The sequence below is a fragment of the Bombina bombina genome, chromosome 4, assembly GCF_027579735.1.
Source record: "Bombina bombina isolate aBomBom1 chromosome 4, aBomBom1.pri, whole genome shotgun sequence".
Taxonomy (NCBI): Eukaryota; Metazoa; Chordata; class Amphibia; order Anura; family Bombinatoridae; genus Bombina; species Bombina bombina.
The window spans coordinates 62369998-62390853 of NC_069502.1; the positions used below are offsets into that span (position 1 = coordinate 62369998).

At 41.0% G+C, this 20856-nt stretch overlaps 1 protein-coding gene across 1 annotated transcript in view; it reads left to right on the forward strand.

Moving 5' to 3' along the window:
• The window catches only part of DRC1 (dynein regulatory complex subunit 1), a 153818-nt gene that overhangs the window by 85637 nt on the left and 47325 nt on the right, over positions 1–20856 (forward strand). The window contains exons 6-7 of the mRNA XM_053709493.1: positions 4833–4970; positions 18071–18157. Of these exons, the coding sequence (XP_053565468.1) occupies positions 4833–4970; positions 18071–18157 (225 nt within the window). The remainder of the gene's footprint in view (positions 1–4832; positions 4971–18070; positions 18158–20856) is intronic.

Here is a 20856-nt window from a genome sequence, read left to right on the forward strand (position 1 = left end):
TGGGACGAGTGGTGCTCTAGTCGGCAGCAATCCAGAAGTCTGGAAATGAGTACGGCAAAAAAGGAGTAGTACTGGATGCTCCGATAAAATTAGCAAAATTATTTATTGATCATTAAAAACGATACAAGGAGAGACATGAAGACACAAGAGCAGGCGCAGCACTGGGCTTACGCGTTTCGGCTATAGAGCCTTAGTCATAGCATACAGGTGCTGGGCCTGACAGGTGCTTTTAACACCTTAGGTTGATTCTTATTGGTTAAAAGGAAGATTTAAAAGAAAAACAACCCGCCCGCTTTCGGAAGTGTCATATGTGTTACATATAAAGAAGCTAATGCCTAAACAGAGAAATACACATTAAATTACAAAGGAGAAACATAATAACCAAAAAACCAAAAAACGCATGTGTAAACTAAATGGTATTGAATTTGAGAGAGTAAAATAGAGCTGGACATTGATCCATCAAGGCTGACAGTTAGACAAAAGGAGCACAATTGTATCCTAAGGTGCCGATGCTAGTAATTTGAATGTAATAAATGACACAATATGCATATCCAAAGCTATGTGATAAGATTACTTGAAAAATAAATGATAAATTGTCTTGAAAGAAAAATGCAGTTATTTTAAATATAATAATGACCACAGTAGAGTATGTGTACACAATAAGTCCTATGTAAACAGTAATTATTTGGTTATAAATATAAGACTAAATGAAATGGGAAAAATTGTAATAATAATAGAAATAATAAAAATTGGGAACACATTTATGTTGCGTATAGAAAATGAACTACATGTACATAATAGATAGATAAGGAGATTCCAAGGGACTGGTTACCAAATAGACTATGTATGGGTCTACGTCTCACTATTAAGTGGATATACGTGTAGGTGATAAGGGGCCCTGTGGTATGGAAAAAATATACAGGTCAAGAGGTTAAATTCAGGAGAGATAACAAAAGACTGGTGGTTATTCCCAGTAATTTATTAAATCATACCTGGAGTTAAGTCCTTTAGGTATTCTGGTGTCTAGTTTGAACATCCAGAATGCCTCTCTTTTGGCAAGTAGTTGACTAATATTGCCGCCTCTGCTAGGCAGGACTACTTTTTCGATGATACACCACCTGAATGAACTAAGATCATTGTCATGTTTGCCATTGAAATGGAGTACCAATGGCGTGGTTGCTTTACCTATATTAAAGGATGATAGGTGTTCTCTGAGTCTTGAGTTCATATCTCTAGAGGTGAGTCCTACATATTGCAGATGGCATTGGGTGCAAGAAATAAGATATATAACATTGCTGGCTGTACAGTTGAGGCAAGACTTAATTTCAAAAGTTTGACCAGTGGTGTAGGACGTAAAATCTTTAGTCACCTGAACAAAGTCACAGGGTTTACAACGTCTACTGCCACACTTGTACATCCCGCAGTGCCTTAACCACGAGCTTTGGTTAGTCTCAGTCTTTTTAAGTTCAGTGGGTGCTAGAATGCCTCCCAGTGTGCTACTTTTCCTATAGGAGCATCTCAGACCTTGATCTACTGTAGTTATCAATTTGTCATCGGCAGCCAGTAGAGCAAAGTGTTTTTTTACTATATTGCATATTTTATTGTACTGGGCGCTGAATTGCGTGACAAAGTACACGCCTTGGGAGGACTTGGAGGGGATGCTAGTTGGTTTGTCTTGTAATAGGATCTTTCTGTCAGTATGTTCAAGGGACTTTTTGGCCCTTGTAACATCATATAAAGGATAGCCTCTCTCACGCAGTCTTTCTGACAGCATGTCTGCTTCCTTGTTGTAAGTAGATCTAACCCTGACAGGCACACACGACAGCGGCGTCTCTATGAGTGTCTATCGTAAGCCCATCTCAGGGAACACCTTGCTGCATGGCAACAGCAGCCATCCTAAACAAATGAGATTCACTGTCGCAAAAGGACAATTCACTAGATTAAAGAGAAACTGCTCCGATAAATCTACTTACAACAAGGAAGCAGACATGCTGTCAGAAAGACTGCGTGAGAGAGGCTATCCTTTATATGATGTTACAAGGGCCAAAAAGTCCCTTGAACATACTGACAGAAAGATCCTATTACAAGACAAACCAACTAGCATCCCCTCCAAGTCCTCCCAAGGCGTGTACTTTGTCACGCAATTCAGCGCCCAGTACAATAAAATATGCAATATAGTAAAAAAACACTTTGCTCTACTGGCTGCCGATGACAAATTGATAACTACAGTAGATCAAGGTCTGAGATGCTCCTATAGGAAAAGTAGCACACTGGGAGGCATTCTAGCACCCACTGAACTTAAAAAGACTGAGACTAACCAAAGCTCGTGGTTAAGGCACTGCGGGATGTACAAGTGTGGCAGTAGACGTTGTAAACCCTGTGACTTTGTTCAGGTGACTAAAGATTTTACGTCCTACACCACTGGTCAAACTTTTGACATTAAGTCTTGCCTCAACTGTACAGCCAGCAATGTTATATATCTTATTTCTTGCACCCAATGCCATCTGCAATATGTAGGACTCACCTCTAGAGATATGAACTCAAGACTCAGAGAACACCTATCATCCTTTAATATAGGTAAAGCAACCACGCCATTGGTACTCCATTTCAATGGCAAACATGACAATGATCTTAGTTCATTCAGGTGGTGTATCATCGAAAAAGTAGTCCTGCCTAGCAGAGGCGGCAATATTAGTCAACTACTTGCCAAAAGAGAGGCATTCTGGATGTTCAAACTAGACACCAGAATACCTAAAGGACTTAACTCCAGGTATGATTTAATAAATTACTGGGAATAACCACCAGTCTTTTGTTATCTCTCCTGAATTTAACCTCTTGACCTGTATATTTTTTCCATACCACAGGGCCCCTTATCACCTACACGTATATCCACTTAATAGTGAGACGTAGACCCATACATAGTCTATTTGGTAACCAGTCCCTTGGAATCTCCTTATCTATCTATTATGTACATGTAGTTCATTTTCTATACGCAACATAAATGTGTTCCCAATTTTTATTATTTCTATTATTATTACAATTTTTCCCATTTCATTTAGTCTTATATTTATAACCAAATAATTACTGTTTACATAGGACTTATTGTGTACACATACTCTACTGTGGTCATTATTATATTTAAAATAACTGCATTTTTCTTTCAAGACAATTTATCATTTATTTTTCAAGTAATCTTATCACATAGCTTTGGATATGCATATTGTGTCATTTATTACATTCAAATTACTAGCATCGGCACCTTAGGATACAATTGTGCTCCTTTTGTCTAACTGTCAGCCTTGATGGATCAATGTCCAGCTCTATTTTACTCTCTCAAATTCAATACCATTTAGTTTACACATGCGTTTTTTGGTTTTTTGGTTATTATGTTTCTCCTTTGTAATTTAATGTGTATTTCTCTGTTTAGGCATTAGCTTCTTTATATGTAACACATATGACACTTCCGAAAGCGGGCGGGTTGTTTTTCTTTTAAATCTTCCTTTTAACCAATAAGAATCAACCTAAGGTGTTAAAAGCACCTGTCAGGCCCAGCACCTGTATGCTATGACTAAGGCTCTATAGCCGAAACGCGTAAGCCCAGTGCTGCGCCTGCTCTTGTGTCTTCATGTCTCTCCTTGTATCGTTTTTAATGATCAATAAATAATTTTGCTAATTTTATCGGAGCATCCAGTACTACTCCTTTTTTGCCGTTAATATGCTTATATACATATATATTTATGTGTTAATATGTGTATATACACATATACACACATAAATATATATGTATTTATTCATATATATTTGAAATTTGCTGCCCAACTCTGTGCAACTTACCCCTTGCACTGTGCTAGGTTTTTTGTTGTGTATGATGGCATCAGAACGAGGCTCCAATTGGAGCATATGGAAGCGCGCTCTCATGAGCGCAAATCTTCCATGCAATGCGAACACACAATTTTGCACCCACTTATAATCAAGCCCAATATTGGGGTGAAAACCAGTAACGTGACTATGCAAACTCTGTCATCAGTGGGAACGTATATTACAACAGCCATTTTAACAGATTCAGTATGTACTTTCAGAGTCCTTTACGCGTTCTATTTGTATTCTTGCTCAGTTCATCATCTTTGGCTTTCACCCTTCCAGCTGTCCAGTGTACGTTTCACCGCTGCCTGCTGCTTTTTCAAGGATCCCTGAAGCGGTGAAACGTGTGTTGGACAGCTGTAGGGGAGAAAGCCAAAGATGAGAAACTGAGCCAGAATACAAATAGAACGCGTAAAGTACTCTGTAATTACGTACTGAAGCTGTTTTGTATAGACACGTTACTGGTTTTCACCCCAATATAGTGGCTGTATGTTCCCTGACCAATTTGGTTTTAATAAATTCTATATGCAAAGATCCGGATTACTGAGAGAGTGATCTGTTGAGCTTTATACTTTGTGCTAAAAGTAGCTCAGAAGAGTGTGAGTACCAGTATCTGGGGAAAATGTGATGCATTGCGTATAAACATATTGTGCTTTGATTTTTTGTTTCTCTCTTTAAAGATTGAAGAATCTGATGAACTGAATAAAAGGACTCATTGAATCCAATTTAGGTTTATATTGGTTTGATCATTTTATATATGTTGTGTACTGTGTGTAATATAGCAACTCTATTTTGTAATTTTTTGTATATAGTTTACATATAAAAATTACTTTATTTTAGCCACACTGTGGTCCATTTGAACATTTTTATTCTTATTAATCCTTTGAAATAACATTAAAAATGTTCTTGATGCTAAAGTGTAGAATAATATTTTGGATTATGGAAATTAATATTGCTCCATATTCTGTTAGGATCTGAAAAGAAAAGATGATCAATATGTTAAAGATCTGAAGAAACAGGCGGAAGACATTGACCTTCTGATTGAAAGGATGGAGGAGCAGATCCGGAACCTAATCAAGACTTACCGTGAAGAGCTGCTCCAGACTGAGGTTGGTTTCCTGCTGATCATTGTTACAACTTTTTAACAAAAAAGGATTAAACACATTAAAAAAAAATGTGAGCCGTAATCAAGAGGGTTTCATAAGTGATAGGAAGACAGTGAAGAGATTCGGAAGCCAAAATTAAATCATTCATGTAGAGCATTGTATCTCAAACGTGGTAATCAAGTAACCCCCAACAAGCCAGGTTTTCATTATATCTGAACCAGTGCACAGGTGAAATAATCAGCTTATTGGTGAGAGCAGGTTAGTAACCATGGTGTTACCGATCAGCTGATTACTTCACATGTGCACTGGTTCAGCTATAATGAAAACCTGGCCTGTTGGGGGTACTTGAGGACTGCAGTTGAGAAACGCTGATGTAGAGCATCCAGTTCTTTCCAATCTACTTCTTTTATGAATCGTACCTTATTCTCATTGGTTGAAACTTAGCTCCTTTTCATGGGAGCATACTGAAGTATGCTCAGGGATGTGCACTTTCCTTGAGCACTATATGGCAGCAGTTTTTGCAACAATGTTACACATAATGCTCATAGCACATGCACTCTCCTGTGCTTACCGCATATCTCCTATGAGGAACCTACATGCCAACAAAGAATAAAGAAGGAATATTATTTATCTGAATCTTGATACTTCATTTTGACTTATTATTATTATTATTATTTTGACTTGTTATTTTTTGATAAACACTTATAACGCCTATGTAAGAGTATGTACAAATATACTTACGCATGCAAAAATAGCAAATCTGTTTAATTTAATTTTAAAATAACAAAGTGCATGTTTGTAAAATATTAGTCCATTGGATTGAAGCTAACTGGCTGATGAAGCGAAAATCCCAGCGTTCTATTGGTCTGTGACACTTCCCACAAAAACACAAAAGTGTTTATACCTGAGAACAGAATCAATACAAATTGTGGCGCATTTTAAAATGCCCTCTTTTCTTTCATGTAATTAGCAAGAGTCCATGAGCTAGTGACGTATGGGATATACATTCCTACCAGGAGGGGCAAAGTTTCCCAAACCTCAAAATGCCTATAAATACACCCCTCACCACACCCACAATTCAGTTTTACAAACTTTGCCTCCGATGGAGGTGGTGAAGTAAGTTTGTGCTAGATTCTACGTTGATATGCGCTCCGCAGCAAGTTGGGGCCCGGTTTTCCTCTCAGCGTGCAGTGAATGTCAGAGGGATGTGAGGAGTATTGCCTATTTGAATGCAGTGATCTCCTTCTAAGGGGTCTATTTCATAGGTTCTCTGTTATCGTCGTAGAGATTCATCTCTTACCTCCCTTTTCAGATCGACGATATACTCTTATATATACCATTACCTCTACTGATTCTCGTTTCAGTACTGGTTTGGCTATCTACTATATGTAGATGAGTGTCCTGGGGTAAGTAAGTCTTATTTTTTGTGACACTCCTAGCTATGGTTGGGCACTTTGTTTATAAAGTTCTAAATATATGTATTCAAACATTTATTTGCCTTGACTCAGAATGTTCAACTTTCCTTATTTTTCAGACAGTCAGTTTCATATTTGGGATAATGCATTTTAATTTAACATTTTTCTTACCTTAAAATTTGACTTTTTCCCTGTGGGCTGTTAGGCTCGCGGGGGCTGAAAATGCTTCATTTTATTGCGTCATTCTTGGCGCGGACTTTTTTGGCGCAAAAATTCTATTTCCGTTTCCGGCGTCATACGTGTCGCCGGAAGTTGCGTCACTTTTTGACGTTATTTTGCGCCAAAAATGTCGGCGTTCCGGATGTGGCGTCATTTTTGGCGCCAAAAAGCATTTAGGCGCCAAATAATGTGGGCGTCTTATTTGGCGCGAAAAAATATGGGCGTCACTCTTGTCTCCACATTATTTAAGTCTCATTTTTTATTGCTTCTGGTTGCTAGAAGCTTGTTCTTTGGCATTTTTTTCCCATTCCTGAAACTGTCATTTAAGGAATTTGATCAATTTTGCTTTATATATATGTTGTTTTTTCTCTTACATATTGCAAGATGTCTCACGTTGCATCTGAGTCAGAAGATACTACAGGAAAATCGCTGTCAAGTGCTGAATCTACCAAAGCTAAGTGTATCTGCTGTAAACTTTTGGTAGCTATTCCTCCAGCTGTTGTTTGTATTGATTGTCATGACAAACTTGTTAAAGCAGATAATATTTCCTTTAGTAAAGTACCATTGCCTGTTGCAGTTCCTTCAACATCTAAGGTGCAGAATGTTCCTGATAATATAAGAGATTTTGTTTCTGAATCCATAAAGAAGGCTATGTCTGTTATTTCTCCTTCTAGTAAACATAAAAAATCTTTTAAAACTTCTCTCCCTACAGATGAATTTTTAACTGAACATCATCATTCTGATTCTGATGATTCCTCTGGTTCAGAGGATTCTGTCTCAGAGGTTGATGCTGATAAATCTTCATATTTATTTAAAATGGAATTTATTCGTTCTTTACTTAAAGAAGTCCTAATTGCTTTAGAAATAGAGGATTCTGGTCCTCTTGATACTAAATCTAAACGTTTAAATAAGGTTTTTAAAACTCCTGTAGTTATTCCAGAAGTTTTTCCTGTCCCTGATGCTATTTCTGCAGTAATTTCCAAAGAATGGGATGATTTGGGTAATTCATTTACTCCTTCTAAACGTTTTAAGCAATTATATCCTGTGCCGCCTGACAGATTAGAATTTTGGGACAAGATCCCTAAAGTTGATGGGGCTATTTCTACCCTTGCTAAACGTACTACTATTCCTACGTCAGATGGTACTTCGTTTAAGGATCCTCTAGATAGGAAAATGGAGTCCTTTCTAAGAAAAGCTTATCTGTGTTCAGGTAATCTTCTTAGACCTGCTATATCTTTGGCTGATGTTGCTGCAGCTTCAACTTTTTGGTTGGAAACTTTAGCGCAACAAGTAACACATCGTGATTCTCATGATATTATTATTCTTCTTCAACATGCTAATAATTTTATCTGTGATGCCATTTTTGATATTATCAGAGTTGATGTCAGGTTTATGTCTCTAGCTATTTTAGCTAGAAGAGCTTTATGGCTTAAAACTTGGAATGCTGATATGGCTTCTAAATCAACTTTACTTTCCATTTCTTTCCAGGGTAACAAATTATTTGGTTCTCAGTTGGATTCCATTATTTCAACTGTTACTGGTGGGAAAGGAACTTTTTTACCACAGGATAAAAAATCTAAAGGTAAAAACAGGGCTAATCATTTTCGTTCCTTTCGTTTCAACAAAGAACAAAAGCCTGATCCTTCATCCTCAGGAGCAGTTTCAGTTTGGAGACCATCTCCAGTCTGGAATAAATCCAAGCCAGCTAGAAAGGCAAAGCCTGCTTCTAAGTCCACATGAAGGTGCAGGCCTCATTCCAGCTCAGCTGGTAGGGGGCAGGTTACGTTTTTTCAAGGAAATTTGGATCAATTCTGTTCACAATCTTTGGATTCAGAGCATTGTTTCAGAAGGGTACAGAATTTGTTTCAAGTTGAGACCTCCTGCAAAGAGATTTTTTCTTTCCCGTGTCCCAGTAAATCCAGTAAAAGCTCAAGCATTTCTGAAATGTGTTTCAGATCTAGAGTTGACTGGAGTAATTATGCCAGTTCCAGTTCCGGAACAGGGGATGGGGTTTTATTCAAATCTCTTCATTGTACCAAAGAAGGAGAATTCTTTCAGACCAGTTCTGGATCTAAAAATATTGAATCGTTATGTAAGGATACCTACGTTCAAGATGGTAACTGTAAGGACTATCTTACCTTTTGTTCAGCAAGGGAATTATATGTCCACAATAGATTTACAGGATGCATATCTGCATATTCCGATTCATCCAGATCACTATCAGTTTCTGAGATTCTCTTTCCTAGACAGGCATTACCAGTTTGTGGCTCTGCCGTTTGGCCTAGCTACAGCTCCAAGAATTTTTACAAAGGTTCTCGGTGCCCTGCTGTCTGTAATCAGAGAACAGGGTATTGTGGTATTTCCTTATTTGGACGATATCTTGGTACTTGCTCAGTCTTTACATTTAGCAGAATCTCATACGAATCGACTTGTGTTGTTTCTTCAAGATCATGGTTGGAGGATCAATTTACCAAAAAGTTCTTTGATTCCTCAGACAAGGGTAACCTTTCTGGGTTTCCAGATGGATTCAGTGTCCATGACTCTGTCTTTAACAGACAAGAGACGTTTAAAATTGATTACAGCTTGTCGAAACCTTCAGTCACAATCATTCCCTTCGGTAGCCTTATGCATGGAAATTCTAGGTCTTATGACTGCTGCATCGGACGCGATCCCCTTTGCTCGTTTTCACATGCGACCTCTTCAGCTCTGTATGCTGAAGCAATGGTGCAAGGATTACACGAAGATATCTCAATTAATATCTTTAAAACCGATTGTTCGACACTCTCTAACATGGTGGACAGATCACCATCGTTTAATTCAGGGGGCTTCTTTTGTGCTTCCGACCTGGACTGTAATTTCAACAGATGCAAGTCTCACAGGTTGGGGAGCTGTGTGGGGATCTCTGATGGCACAAGGAGTTTGGGAATCTCAGGAGGTGAGGTTACCGATCAATATTTTGGAACTCCGTGCAATTTTCAGAGCTCTTCAGTTTTGGCCTCTTCTGAAGAGAGAATCGTTCATTTGTTTTCAGACAGACAATGTCACAACTGTGGCATACATCAATCATCAAGGAGGGACTCACAGTCCTCTGGCTATGAAAGAAGTATCTCGAATTTTGGTTTGGGCGGAATCCAGCTCCTGTCTAATCTCTGCGGTTCATATTCCAGGTGTAGACAATTGGGAAGCGGATTATCTCAGTCGCCAAACGTTGCATCCGGGCGAATGGTCTCTTCACCCAGAGGTATTTCTTCAGATTGTTCAAATGTGGGAACTTCCAGAAATAGATCTGATGGCGTCCCATCTAAACAAGAAACTTCCCAGGTATCTGTCCAGATCCCGGGATCCTCAGGCGGAGGCAGTGGATGCATTATCACTTCCTTGGAAGTATCATCCTGCCTATATCTTTCCGCCTCTAGTTCTTCTTCCAAGAGTAATCTCCAAGATTCTGAAGGAATGCTCGTTTGTTCTGCTGGTAGCTCCGGCATGGCCACACAGGTTTTGGTATGCGGATCTTGTCCGGATGGCCTCTTGCCAACCGTGGACTCTTCCGTTAAGACCAGACCTTCTGTCACAAGGTCCTTTTTTCCATCAGGATCTGAAATCCTTAAATTTAAAGGTATGGAGATTGAACGCTTGATTCTTGGTCAAAGAGGTTTCTCTGACTCTGTGATTAATACTATGTTACAGGCTCGTAAATCTGTATCTCGAGAGATATATTATAGAGTCTGGAAGACTTATATTTCTTGGTGTCTTTCTCATCATTTTTCCTGGCATTCTTTTAGAATACCGAGAATTTTACAGTTCCTTCAGGATGGTTTAGATAAGGGTTTGTCCGCAAGTTCTTTGAAAGGACAAATCTCTGCTCTTTCTGTTCTTTTTCACAGAAAGATTGCTATTCTTCCTGATATTCATTGTTTTGTACAAGCTTTGGTTCGTATAAAACCTGTCATTAAGTCAATTTCTCCTCCTTGGAGTTTGAATTTGGTTCTGGGAGCTCTTCAAGCTCCTCCGTTTGAACCTATGCATTCATTGGACATTAAATTACTTTCTTGGAAAGTTTTGTTCCTTTTGGCCATCTCTTCTGCCAGAAGAGTTTCTGAATTATCTGCTCTTTCTTGTGAGTCTCCTTTTCTGATTTTTCATCAGGATAAGGCGGTGTTGCGAACTTCTTTTGAATTTTTACCTAAAGTTGTGAATTCCAACAACATTAGTAGAGAAATTGTGGTTCCTTCATTATGTCCTAATCCTAAGAATTCTAAGGAGAAATCGTTGCATTCTTTAGATGTTGTTAGAGCTTTGAAATATTATGTTGAAGCTACGAAATCTTTTCGTAAGACTTCTAGTCTATTTGTTATCTTTTCCGGTTCTAGAAAAGGCCAGAAAGCTTCTGCCATTTCTTTGGCATCTTGGTTGAAATCTTTAATTCATCTTGCCTATGTTGAGTCGGGTAAAACTCCGCCTCAGAGAATTACAGCTCATTCTACTAGGTCAGTTTCTACTTCCTGGGCGTTTAGGAATGAAGCTTCGGTTGACCAGATCTGCAAAGCAGCTACTTGGTCCTCTTTGCATACTTTTACTAAATTCTACCATTTTGATGTATTTTCTTCTTCTGAAGCAGTTTTTGGTAGAAAAGTACTTCAGGCAGCGGTTTCAGTTTGAATCTTCTGCTTATGTTTTTCGTTAAACTTTATTTTGGGTGTGGATTATTTTCAGCAGGAATTGGCTGTCTTTATTTTATCCCTCCCTCTCTAGTGACTCTTGTGTGGAAAGATCCACTTCTTGGGTAGTCATTATCCCATACGTCACTAGCTCATGGACTCTTGCTAATTACATGAAAGAAAACATAATTTATGTAAGAACTTACCTGATAAATTCATTTCTTTCATATTAGCAAGAGTCCATGAGGCCCGCCCTTTTTTTGTGGTGGTTATGATTTTGTATAAAGCACAATTATTCCAATTCCTTATTTTATATGCTTTCGCACTTTTTTTCTTATCACCCCACTTCTTGGCTATTCGTTAAACTGAATTGTGGGTGTGGTGAGGGGTGTATTTATAGGCATTTTGAGGTTTGGGAAACTTTGCCCCTCCTGGTAGGAATGTATATCCCATACGTCACTAGCTCATGGACTCTTGCTAATATGAAAGAAATGAATTTATCAGGTAAGTTCTTACATAAATTATGTTTTTGGTGCAATCTGTGTATAGCGTTCATTTCTTGCGACAGTGGTTTATAGAGTTACTTTTGATGGGACAGGTTTGTGGTTATGGTTCAGAACCTATGATACTGGCAACAATATAATATAGTACACTGCAGGTCCCAACAAGCCTGGGAAATGAAAAGTATTTTTATTCTATCAAATTCAGATTATTGTCACTTGTAAATCATCTTCTTTTTTGTAGTTGTGAGATTCTTTCTACCACTATACCACTACAGTCCTCTGTTTTTTATTATTTTCATTTAAACTTTCTTCTGCCTTTTTGTCCTGTCATGCTGTCTGTGTTGCCATTATATATCAGTAATTGTATTATTTCTCCAACATAGGTGTGTCCGGTCCACGGCGTCATCCTTACTTGTGGGATATTCTCTTCCCCAACAGGAAATGGCAAAGAGCCCAGCAAAGCTGGTCACATGATCCCTCCTAGGCTCCGCCTACCCCAGTCATTCTCTTTGCCGTTGTACAGGCAACATCTCCACGGAGATGGCTTAGAGTTTTTTAGTGTTTAACTGTAGTTTTTCATTATTCAATCAAGAGTTTGTTATTTTCAAATAGTGCTGGTACGTACTATTTACTCAGAAACAGAAAAGAGATGAAGAATTCTGTTTGTATGAGGAAAATGATTTTAGCAACCGTAACTAAAATCCATGGCTGTTCCACACAGGACTGTTGAGAGCAATTAACTTCAGTTGGGGGAACAGTTTGCAGTCCCTTGCTGCTTGAGGTATGACACATTCTAACAAGACGATGTAATGCTGGAAGCTGTCATTTTCCCTATGGGATCCGGTAAGCCATGTTTATTACGATTGTAAATAAGGGCTTCAAAAGGGCTTATTTAAACTGTAGACTTTTTCTGGGCTAAATCGATTGATTATTAACACATATTTAGCCTTGAGGAATCATTTTATCTGGGTATTTTGATATAATAATATCGGCAGGCACTGTTTTAGACACCTTATTCTTTAGGGGCTTTCCCAAAGCATAGGCAGAGTCTCATTTTCGCGCCGGTGTTGCGCACTTGTTTTTGAGAGGCATGGCATGCAGTCGCATGTGAGAGGAGCTCTGATACTTATAAAAGACTTCTGAAGGCGTCATTTGGTATCGTATTCCCCTTTGGGTTTGGTTGGGTCTCAGCAAAGCAGATACCAGGGACTGTAAAGGGGTTTAAAGCTTAAAACGGCTCCGGTTCCGTTATTTTAAGGGTTAAAGCTTCCAAAATTGGTGTGCAATATTTTCAAGGCTTTAAGACGCTGTGGTGAAAATTTGGTGAATTTTGAACAATTCCTTCATGTTTTTTCGCAATTGCAGTAATAAAGTGTGTTCAGTTTAAAATTTAAAGTGACAGTAACGGTTTTATTTTAAAACGTTTTTTGTACTTTCTGATCAAGTTTATGCCTGTTTAACATGTCTGAACTACCAGATAGACTGTGTTCTGAATGTGGGGAAGCCAGAATTCCTATTCATTTAAATAAATGTGATTTATGTGATAATGACAATGATGCCCAAGATGATTCCTCAAGTGAGGGGAGTAAGCATGGTACTGCATCATTCCCTCCTTCGTCTACACGAGTCTTGCCCACTCAGGAGGCCCCTAGTACATCTAGCGCGCCAATACTCCTTACTATGCAACAATTAACGGCTGTAATGGATAATTCTGTCAAAAACATTTTAGCCAAAATGAACCCTTGTCAGCGTAAGCGTGGCTGCTCTGTTTTAGTTACTGAAGAGCATGACGACGCTGATATTAATATCTCTGAAGGGCCCCTAACCCAATCTGAGGGGGCCAGGGAGGTTTTGTCTGAGGGAGAAATTACTGATTTAGGGAACATTTCTCAGCAGGCTGAATCTGATGTGATTACATTTAAATTTAAATTGGAACATCTCCGCATTTTGCTTAAGGAGGTATTATCCACTCTGGATGATTGTGAAAATTTAGTCATCCCAGAGAAACTATGTAAAATGGACAAGTTCCTAGAGGTGCCGGGGCTCCCAGAAGCTTTTCCTATACCCAAGCGGGTGGCGGACATTGTTAATAAAGAATGGGAAAGGCCCGGTATTCCTTTCGTCCCTCCCCCCATATTTAAAAAATTGTTTCCTATGGTCGACCCCAGAAAGGACTTATGGCAGTCAGTCCCCAAGGTCGAGGGAGCGGTTTCTACTTTAAACAAACGCACCACTATTCCCATAGAGGATAGTTGTGCTTTCAAAGATCCTATGGATAAAAAATTAGAAGGTTTGCTTAAAAAGATGTTTGTTCAGCAGGGTTACCTTCTACAACCCATTTCATGCATTGTCCCTGTCACTACTGCCGCATATTTCTGGTTTGATGAACTGCTTAAGGTGCTCGATAGTGACTCTCCTCCTTATGAGGAGATTATGGACAGAATCAATGCTCTCAAATTGGCTAATTCTTTCACTCTAGACGCCTCTTTGCAATTGGCTAAGTTAGCGGCTAAGAACTCTGGGTTTGCTATTGTGGCGCGCAGAGCGCTTTGGTTGAAATCTTGGTCGGCTGATGCGTCTTCCAAGAACAAGCTACTAAACATTCCTTTCAAGGGGAAAACGTTGTTTGGTCCTGACTTGAAAGAGATTATCTCTGATATCACTGGGGGTAAGGGCCACGCCCTTCCTCAGGATCGGCCTTTCAAGGCAAAAAATAGACCTAATTTTCGTCCCTTTCGTAAAAACGGACCAGCCCAAGGTGCTACGTCCTCTAAGCAAGAGGGTAATACTTCTCAGGCCAAGCCAGCTTGGAGACCAATGCAAGGCTGGAACAAGGGAAAGCAGGCCAAGAAACCTGCCACTGCTACCAAGACAGCATGAAATATTGGCCCCCGATCCGGGACCGGATCTGGTGGGGGGCAGACTCTCTCTCTTCGCTCAGGCTTGGGCAAGAGATGTTCTGGATCCTTGGGCGCTAGAAATAGTCTCCCAGGGTTATCTTCTGGAATTCAAGGGACTTCCCCCAAGGGGGAGGTTCCATAGGTCGCAGTTGTCTTCAGACCACATAAAAAGACAGGCGTTCTTACATTGTGTAGAAGACCTGTTAAAAATGGGAGTGATTCATCCTGTTCCATTAAGAGAACAAGGGATGGGGTTCTACTCCAATCTGTTCATAGTTCCCAAAAAAGAGGGAACGTTCAGACCAATCCTAGATCTCAAGATCTTAAACAAATTTCTCAAGGTCCCATCGTTCAAGATGGAAACCATTCGAACTATCCTTCCTTCCATCCAGGAAGGTCAATTCATGACCACGGTGGATTTAAAGGATGCGTATCTACATATTCCTATCCACAAGGAACATCATCGGTTCCTAAGGTTTGCATTCCTGGACAAACATTACCAGTTCGTGGCGCTTCCTTTCGGATTAGCCACTGCTCCAAGGATTTTCACAAAGGTACTAGGGTCCCTTCTAGCGGTGCTAAGACCAAGGGGCATTGCAGTAGTACCTTACCTGGACGACATTCTGATTCAAGCGTCGTCCCTTCCTCAAGCAAAGGCTCACACGGACATTGTCCTGGCCTTTCTCAGATCTCACGGCTGGAAAGTGAACGTGGAAAAGAGTTCTCTATCCCCGTCAACAAGGGTTCCCTTCTTGGGAACAATTATAGACTCCTTAGAAATGAGGATCTTTCTAACAGAGGCCAGAAAAACAAAGCTTCTGGACTCTTGTCGGATACTTCATTCCGTTCCTCTTCCTTCCATAGCTCAGTGCATGGAAGTGATCGGGTTGATGGTGGCGGCGATGGACATAGTTCCTTTTGCGCGCATTCATCTAAGACCATTACAACTGTGCATGCTCAGTCAGTGGAATGGGGACTATACAGACTTGTCTCCGAAGATACAAGTAAATCAGAGGACCAGAGACTCACTCCGTTGGTGGCTGTCCCTGGACAATCTGTCTCAAGGGATGATGTTCCACAGACCAGAGTGGGTCATTGTCACGACCGACGCCAGTCTGATAGGCTGGGGCGCGGTCTGGGGATCCCTGAAAGCTCAGGGTCTTTGGTCTCGGGAAGAATCTCTTCTACCGATAAATATTCTGGAACTGAGAGCGATATTCAATGCTCTCCAGGCCTGGCCCCAGCTTGCGAGGACCAGGTTCATACGGTTTCAATCAGACAACATGACGACTGTTGCGTACATCAACCATCAGGGGGGAACAAGGAGTTCCCTAGCGATGGAAGAAGTAACCAAGATTATTCTTTGGGCGGAGTCTCACTCCTGCCACCTGTCTGCTATCCACATCCCAGGAGTGGAAAATTGGGAAGCGGATTTTCTGAGTCGGCAGACATTGCATCCGGGGGAGTGGGAACTCCATCCGGAAATCTTTGCCCAAGTCACTCACCTGTGGGGCATTCCAGACATGGATCTGATGGCCTCTCGTCAGAACTTCAAAGTTCCTTGCTACGGGGCCAGATCCAGGGATCCCAAGGCGGCTCTAGTGGATGCACTAGTAGCACCTTGGACCTTCAAACTAGCTTATGTGTTCCCGCCATTTCCTCTCATCCCCAGGCTGATAGCCAGGATCAAGCAGGAGAGGGCGTCGGTGATCTTGATAGCTCCTGCGTGGCCACGCAGGACTTGGTATGCAGATCTGGTGAATATGTCATCGGCTCCACCTTGGAAGCTACCTTTGAGACGAGACCTTCTTGTTCAGGGTCCGTTCGAACATCCGAATCTGGTTTCACTCCAGCTGACTGCTTGGAGATTGAACGCTTGATTTTATCGAAGCGAGGATTCTCAGATTCTGTTATCGATACTCTTGTTCAGGCCAGAAAGCCTGTGACTAGAAAGATTTACCACAAAATTTGGAAAAAATATATCTGTTGGTGTGAATCTAAAGGATTCCCTTGGGACAAGGTTAAGATTCCTAGGATTCTATCCTTCCTTCAAGAAGGATTGGACAAAGGATTATCTGCAAGTTCCCTGAAGGGACAGATTTCTGCCTTGTCGGTATTACTTCACAAAAAGCTGGCAGCTGTGCCAGATGTTCAAGCCTTTGTTCAGGCTCTGGTTAGAATCAAGCCTGTTTACAAACCTTTGACTCCTCCTTGGAGTCTCAATTTAGTTCTTTCAGTTCTTCAGGGGGTTCCATTTGAACCCTTACATTCCGTTGATATTAAGTTATTATCTTGGAAAGTTTTGTTTTTAGTTGCGATTTCTTCTGCTAGAAGAGTCTCAGAATTATCTGCTCTGCAGTGTTCTCCTCCTTATCTGGTGTTCCATGCAGATAAGGTGGTTTTACGTACTAAACCTGGTTTTCTTCCAAAAGTTGTTTCTAACAAAAACATTAACTAGGAGATTATCGTACCTTCTCTGTGTCCAAAACCAGTTTCAAAGAAGGAACGTTTGTTGCACAATTTGGATGTTGTTCGCGCTCTAAAATTCTATTTAGATGCTACAAAGGATTTTAGACAAACATCTTCCTTGTTTGTTGTTTATTCAGGTAAAAGGAGAGGTCAAAAAGCAACTTCTACCTCTCTCTCTTTTTGGATTAAAAGCATCATCAGATTGGCTTACGAGACTGCCGGACGGCAGCCTCCCGAAAGAATCACAGCTCATTCCACTAGGGCTGTGGCTTCCACATGGGCCTTCAAGAACGAGGCTTCTGTTGATCAGATATGTAGGGCAGCGACTTGGTCTTCACTGCACACTTTTACCAAATTTTACAAGTTTGATACTTTTGCTTCTTCTGAGGCTATTTTTGGGAGAAAGGTTTTGCAAGCCGTGGTGCCTTCCATTTAGGTGACCTGATTTGCTCCCTCCCTTCATCCGTGTCCTAAAGCTTTGGTATTGGTTCCCACAAGTAAGGATGACGCCGTGGACCGGACACACCTATGTTGGAGAAAACAGAATTTATGTTTACCTGATAAATTTCTTTCTCCAACGGTGTGTCCGGTCCACGGCCCGCCCTGGTTTTTTTAATCAGGTCTGATATTTTATTTTCTTTAACTACAGTCACCACGGTACCATATGGTTTCTCCTATGCAAATATTCCTCCTTAACGTCGGTCGAATGACTGGGGTAGGCGGAGCCTAGGAGGGATCATGTGACCAGCTTTGCTGGGCTCTTTGCCATTTCCTGTTGGGGAAGAGAATATCCCACAAGTAAGGATGACGCCGTGGACCGGACACACCGTTGGAGAAAGAAATTTATCAGGTAAACATAAATTCTGTTTTTTTAGATTTAGCTAAATTTATCTTAAACACCCAGCAAACATATTCTGTATCTATGTTTTCCTTTTGCAGAAATCCTTCGAGTTGGAGCGTCGAGAGCTTCTAAATACAAACAGTAAAAACTGGGAGCAAGGAATGCAGGAGCGCAGAGACAAGGAGGTAGCGGTCTTTAAATGATCTATTTAGATGCAGTGTTTATTTGCAGGGGGAAGGGTTTGGGAACATACAAAGCACACAGTTTGGAGGAGGTTTGGAAGATATGACATATATACATCCTCCATAACAGAAATTATTGTACATTGTATTGACTTTCACAGCAAGCAAAGAAAATATCTCCTAAACATCTGAATGGGAGAATCCCCCCATATAACCCTAAACTACTCTACTCCAGCCGTGTTTGTTATTTTGTTTAAATGAAGAAAGATGGTTTGTGCATGTTCATTACTGCAAGAGACCACCCACCCCCTGACCACTGTCTGAGACACAACCTGTGACCTTGCAAGTTTTCTCAACATAGATATACATCCCCTATATGTTTAAGAAAAACCTTGGCAGTTGCCCTCACCCATACAGTGAAGCAGGTTTTAATAAAAAACAGGTTGTTCAGTTCTGCCGTGGAATACACCTTATGAATCATCGTATTTTCATTGTAGGCTCCTTTTATTTGTGTTTTATGAGGATATTTGGTCTATGTATATGTATGTACATATATATAAATATACCAACCCTAATTCTTGGGAACTTCAACATTCCCATTGACAATCCGTCTGCCCCTGCTGCCTCTAAACTTCTTTCACTCACATCCTCCTTCGGTCTCTCACACCCTATTCCCTACCCACCGTGATGGACACTCCATCGACCTGGTATTTTCCTACCTCTGTTCTATATCTGACCTCGCCCTTTTCCCATTTCAGACCATCACCTGGTCACCTATAATATTAATGCAACAGCTAAACCCACTCCTCCATCCCGCCCCCGCAGCTGTAGAAATCTGCATGCTGTGGATCCGCTCCAATTTTCAAAAATGATTCAAGATCTCCTCCCTCACACTTCCATTATAACCTGCCCTGATCTCGCAACAACCCAATATAACAAAACTCTCTCCTCTGCACTAGAAACACTTGCCCCTCCCCAGCTGCGCAAAACATCACACGGTCAGTTACAACCCTGGCACTCTCAGAAAAACACACTATTTGCAAAAATGCTCCCGTACTACTGAGCATGTCTGGAGGAAAACTCACTCTGAACCTGACTTCATACACTATAAGTTTATTCTTCGTTCATACACTTCTGCCCTTCACTTAGCCAAGCAAACCTACTTCTCTTCCCTTATATCTACTCTTTCCTCAAACCCTAAACGACTCTTCTCCACCTTTAACTCTCTCCTCTACCCCCCTGCTCCACCCCCCTCATCTTTCTTTAGTGCTCAAGACCTGGCAGACAGATAGAACACGTTCTATCTGAGCAACATCCCAACACCAACCTGCAATATTCCATCAACAGGCCCAGTAACTCCCTCTGCCATCCTCTGCATCTTCCATCCAGCAACTGAGAATGAAGTTTCCTCCTTACTATCTTCCTCATGCCTCACTACATGCCTGCTTGACCCTATCCCTTCCCATCTAATACCCTCCCTATCTTCCACCCTCACTCCTGCTCTTACCCACATCTTCAACCTATCTCTTTCTACCGGCTCATTCCCATCTTCTTTCAAACATGCAAATGTCACTCCCATACTCAAAAAACCCTCCCTCGACCCTAATTCTCCTGAAAGCTACTGCCCCATATTACTGCTTCCACTAACATCAAAACTCCTTGAAAAACTAGTTTACAATCGCCTAACCCACTTCCTATCCGCCAACTCCTTACTCGACCCCCTGCAATCCGGATTCCGCCCCAAACACTCAACTGAGACTGCCCTTACCAAGGTTACTAACGATCTTCTCTCTGCTAAAAATATTGGCCACTACTGCATACTCATCTTACTTGACCTCTCAGCTGCCTTCGACACAGTTGACCACCCCCTCCTCCTACAGACCCTTAGCTCTTTTGGCCTCTGTGACACTACTCTTTCCTGGATTCACTCTTATCTTTCTCACAGGTCTTTTTCTGTGTCATTTGCCGGCAACTCCTCCTCTCCAATTCCTCTGTCTGTTGGAGTACCTCAAGGATCTGTTTTGGGTCCTCTACTCTTCTCCATTTATACTTCTTCACTGGGTAAACTTATCAACAGTTATGGCTTCAAATATCTCCTCTATGCTGATGACACCCAGATCTACCTCTCCACCCCTGCTCTCTCTCCCTCTGTCCTTTCTCATGTCAGCGACTGCTTATCTGGTATTTCTTCCTGGGTGGCCTTTCACCACCTAAAGATTAACATGTCCAAGACTGAGCTCCTTCTTATCCCCCCCTCAAGCTCTACGCCGACTTGTGACTTCTCTATCCCTGTTGACGGCATCACCATTTCCCCATCGCCCCAAGTCTGCTGCTTCGGAGTTACACTTGACTCAAATCTATCCTTCGCCCCCCCATATCCAATCGCTTTCTATATCCTGCCGCAACCATCTACGCAACATTTCCAAGATTCAACCTTTTCTGTGCGCTAACACCACAAAGCAAATAATCCACTCCCTTGTTATTTCCCGACTTGACTACTGCAATAACCTACTTACTGGCCTTCCTCTTTCCCACCTCTCCCCCCTTCAATCCATCCTAAATGCCTCTGCCAGGCTGATCCACATTTCCCGTCGCTCTGTATCTGCTGCACCTCTCTGCGAGTCCCTTCATTGGCTCCCCATACACAGCAGAATAAAATTCAAAATTCTCACCCTTGCATACAAAGCGCTCACCAACACTGC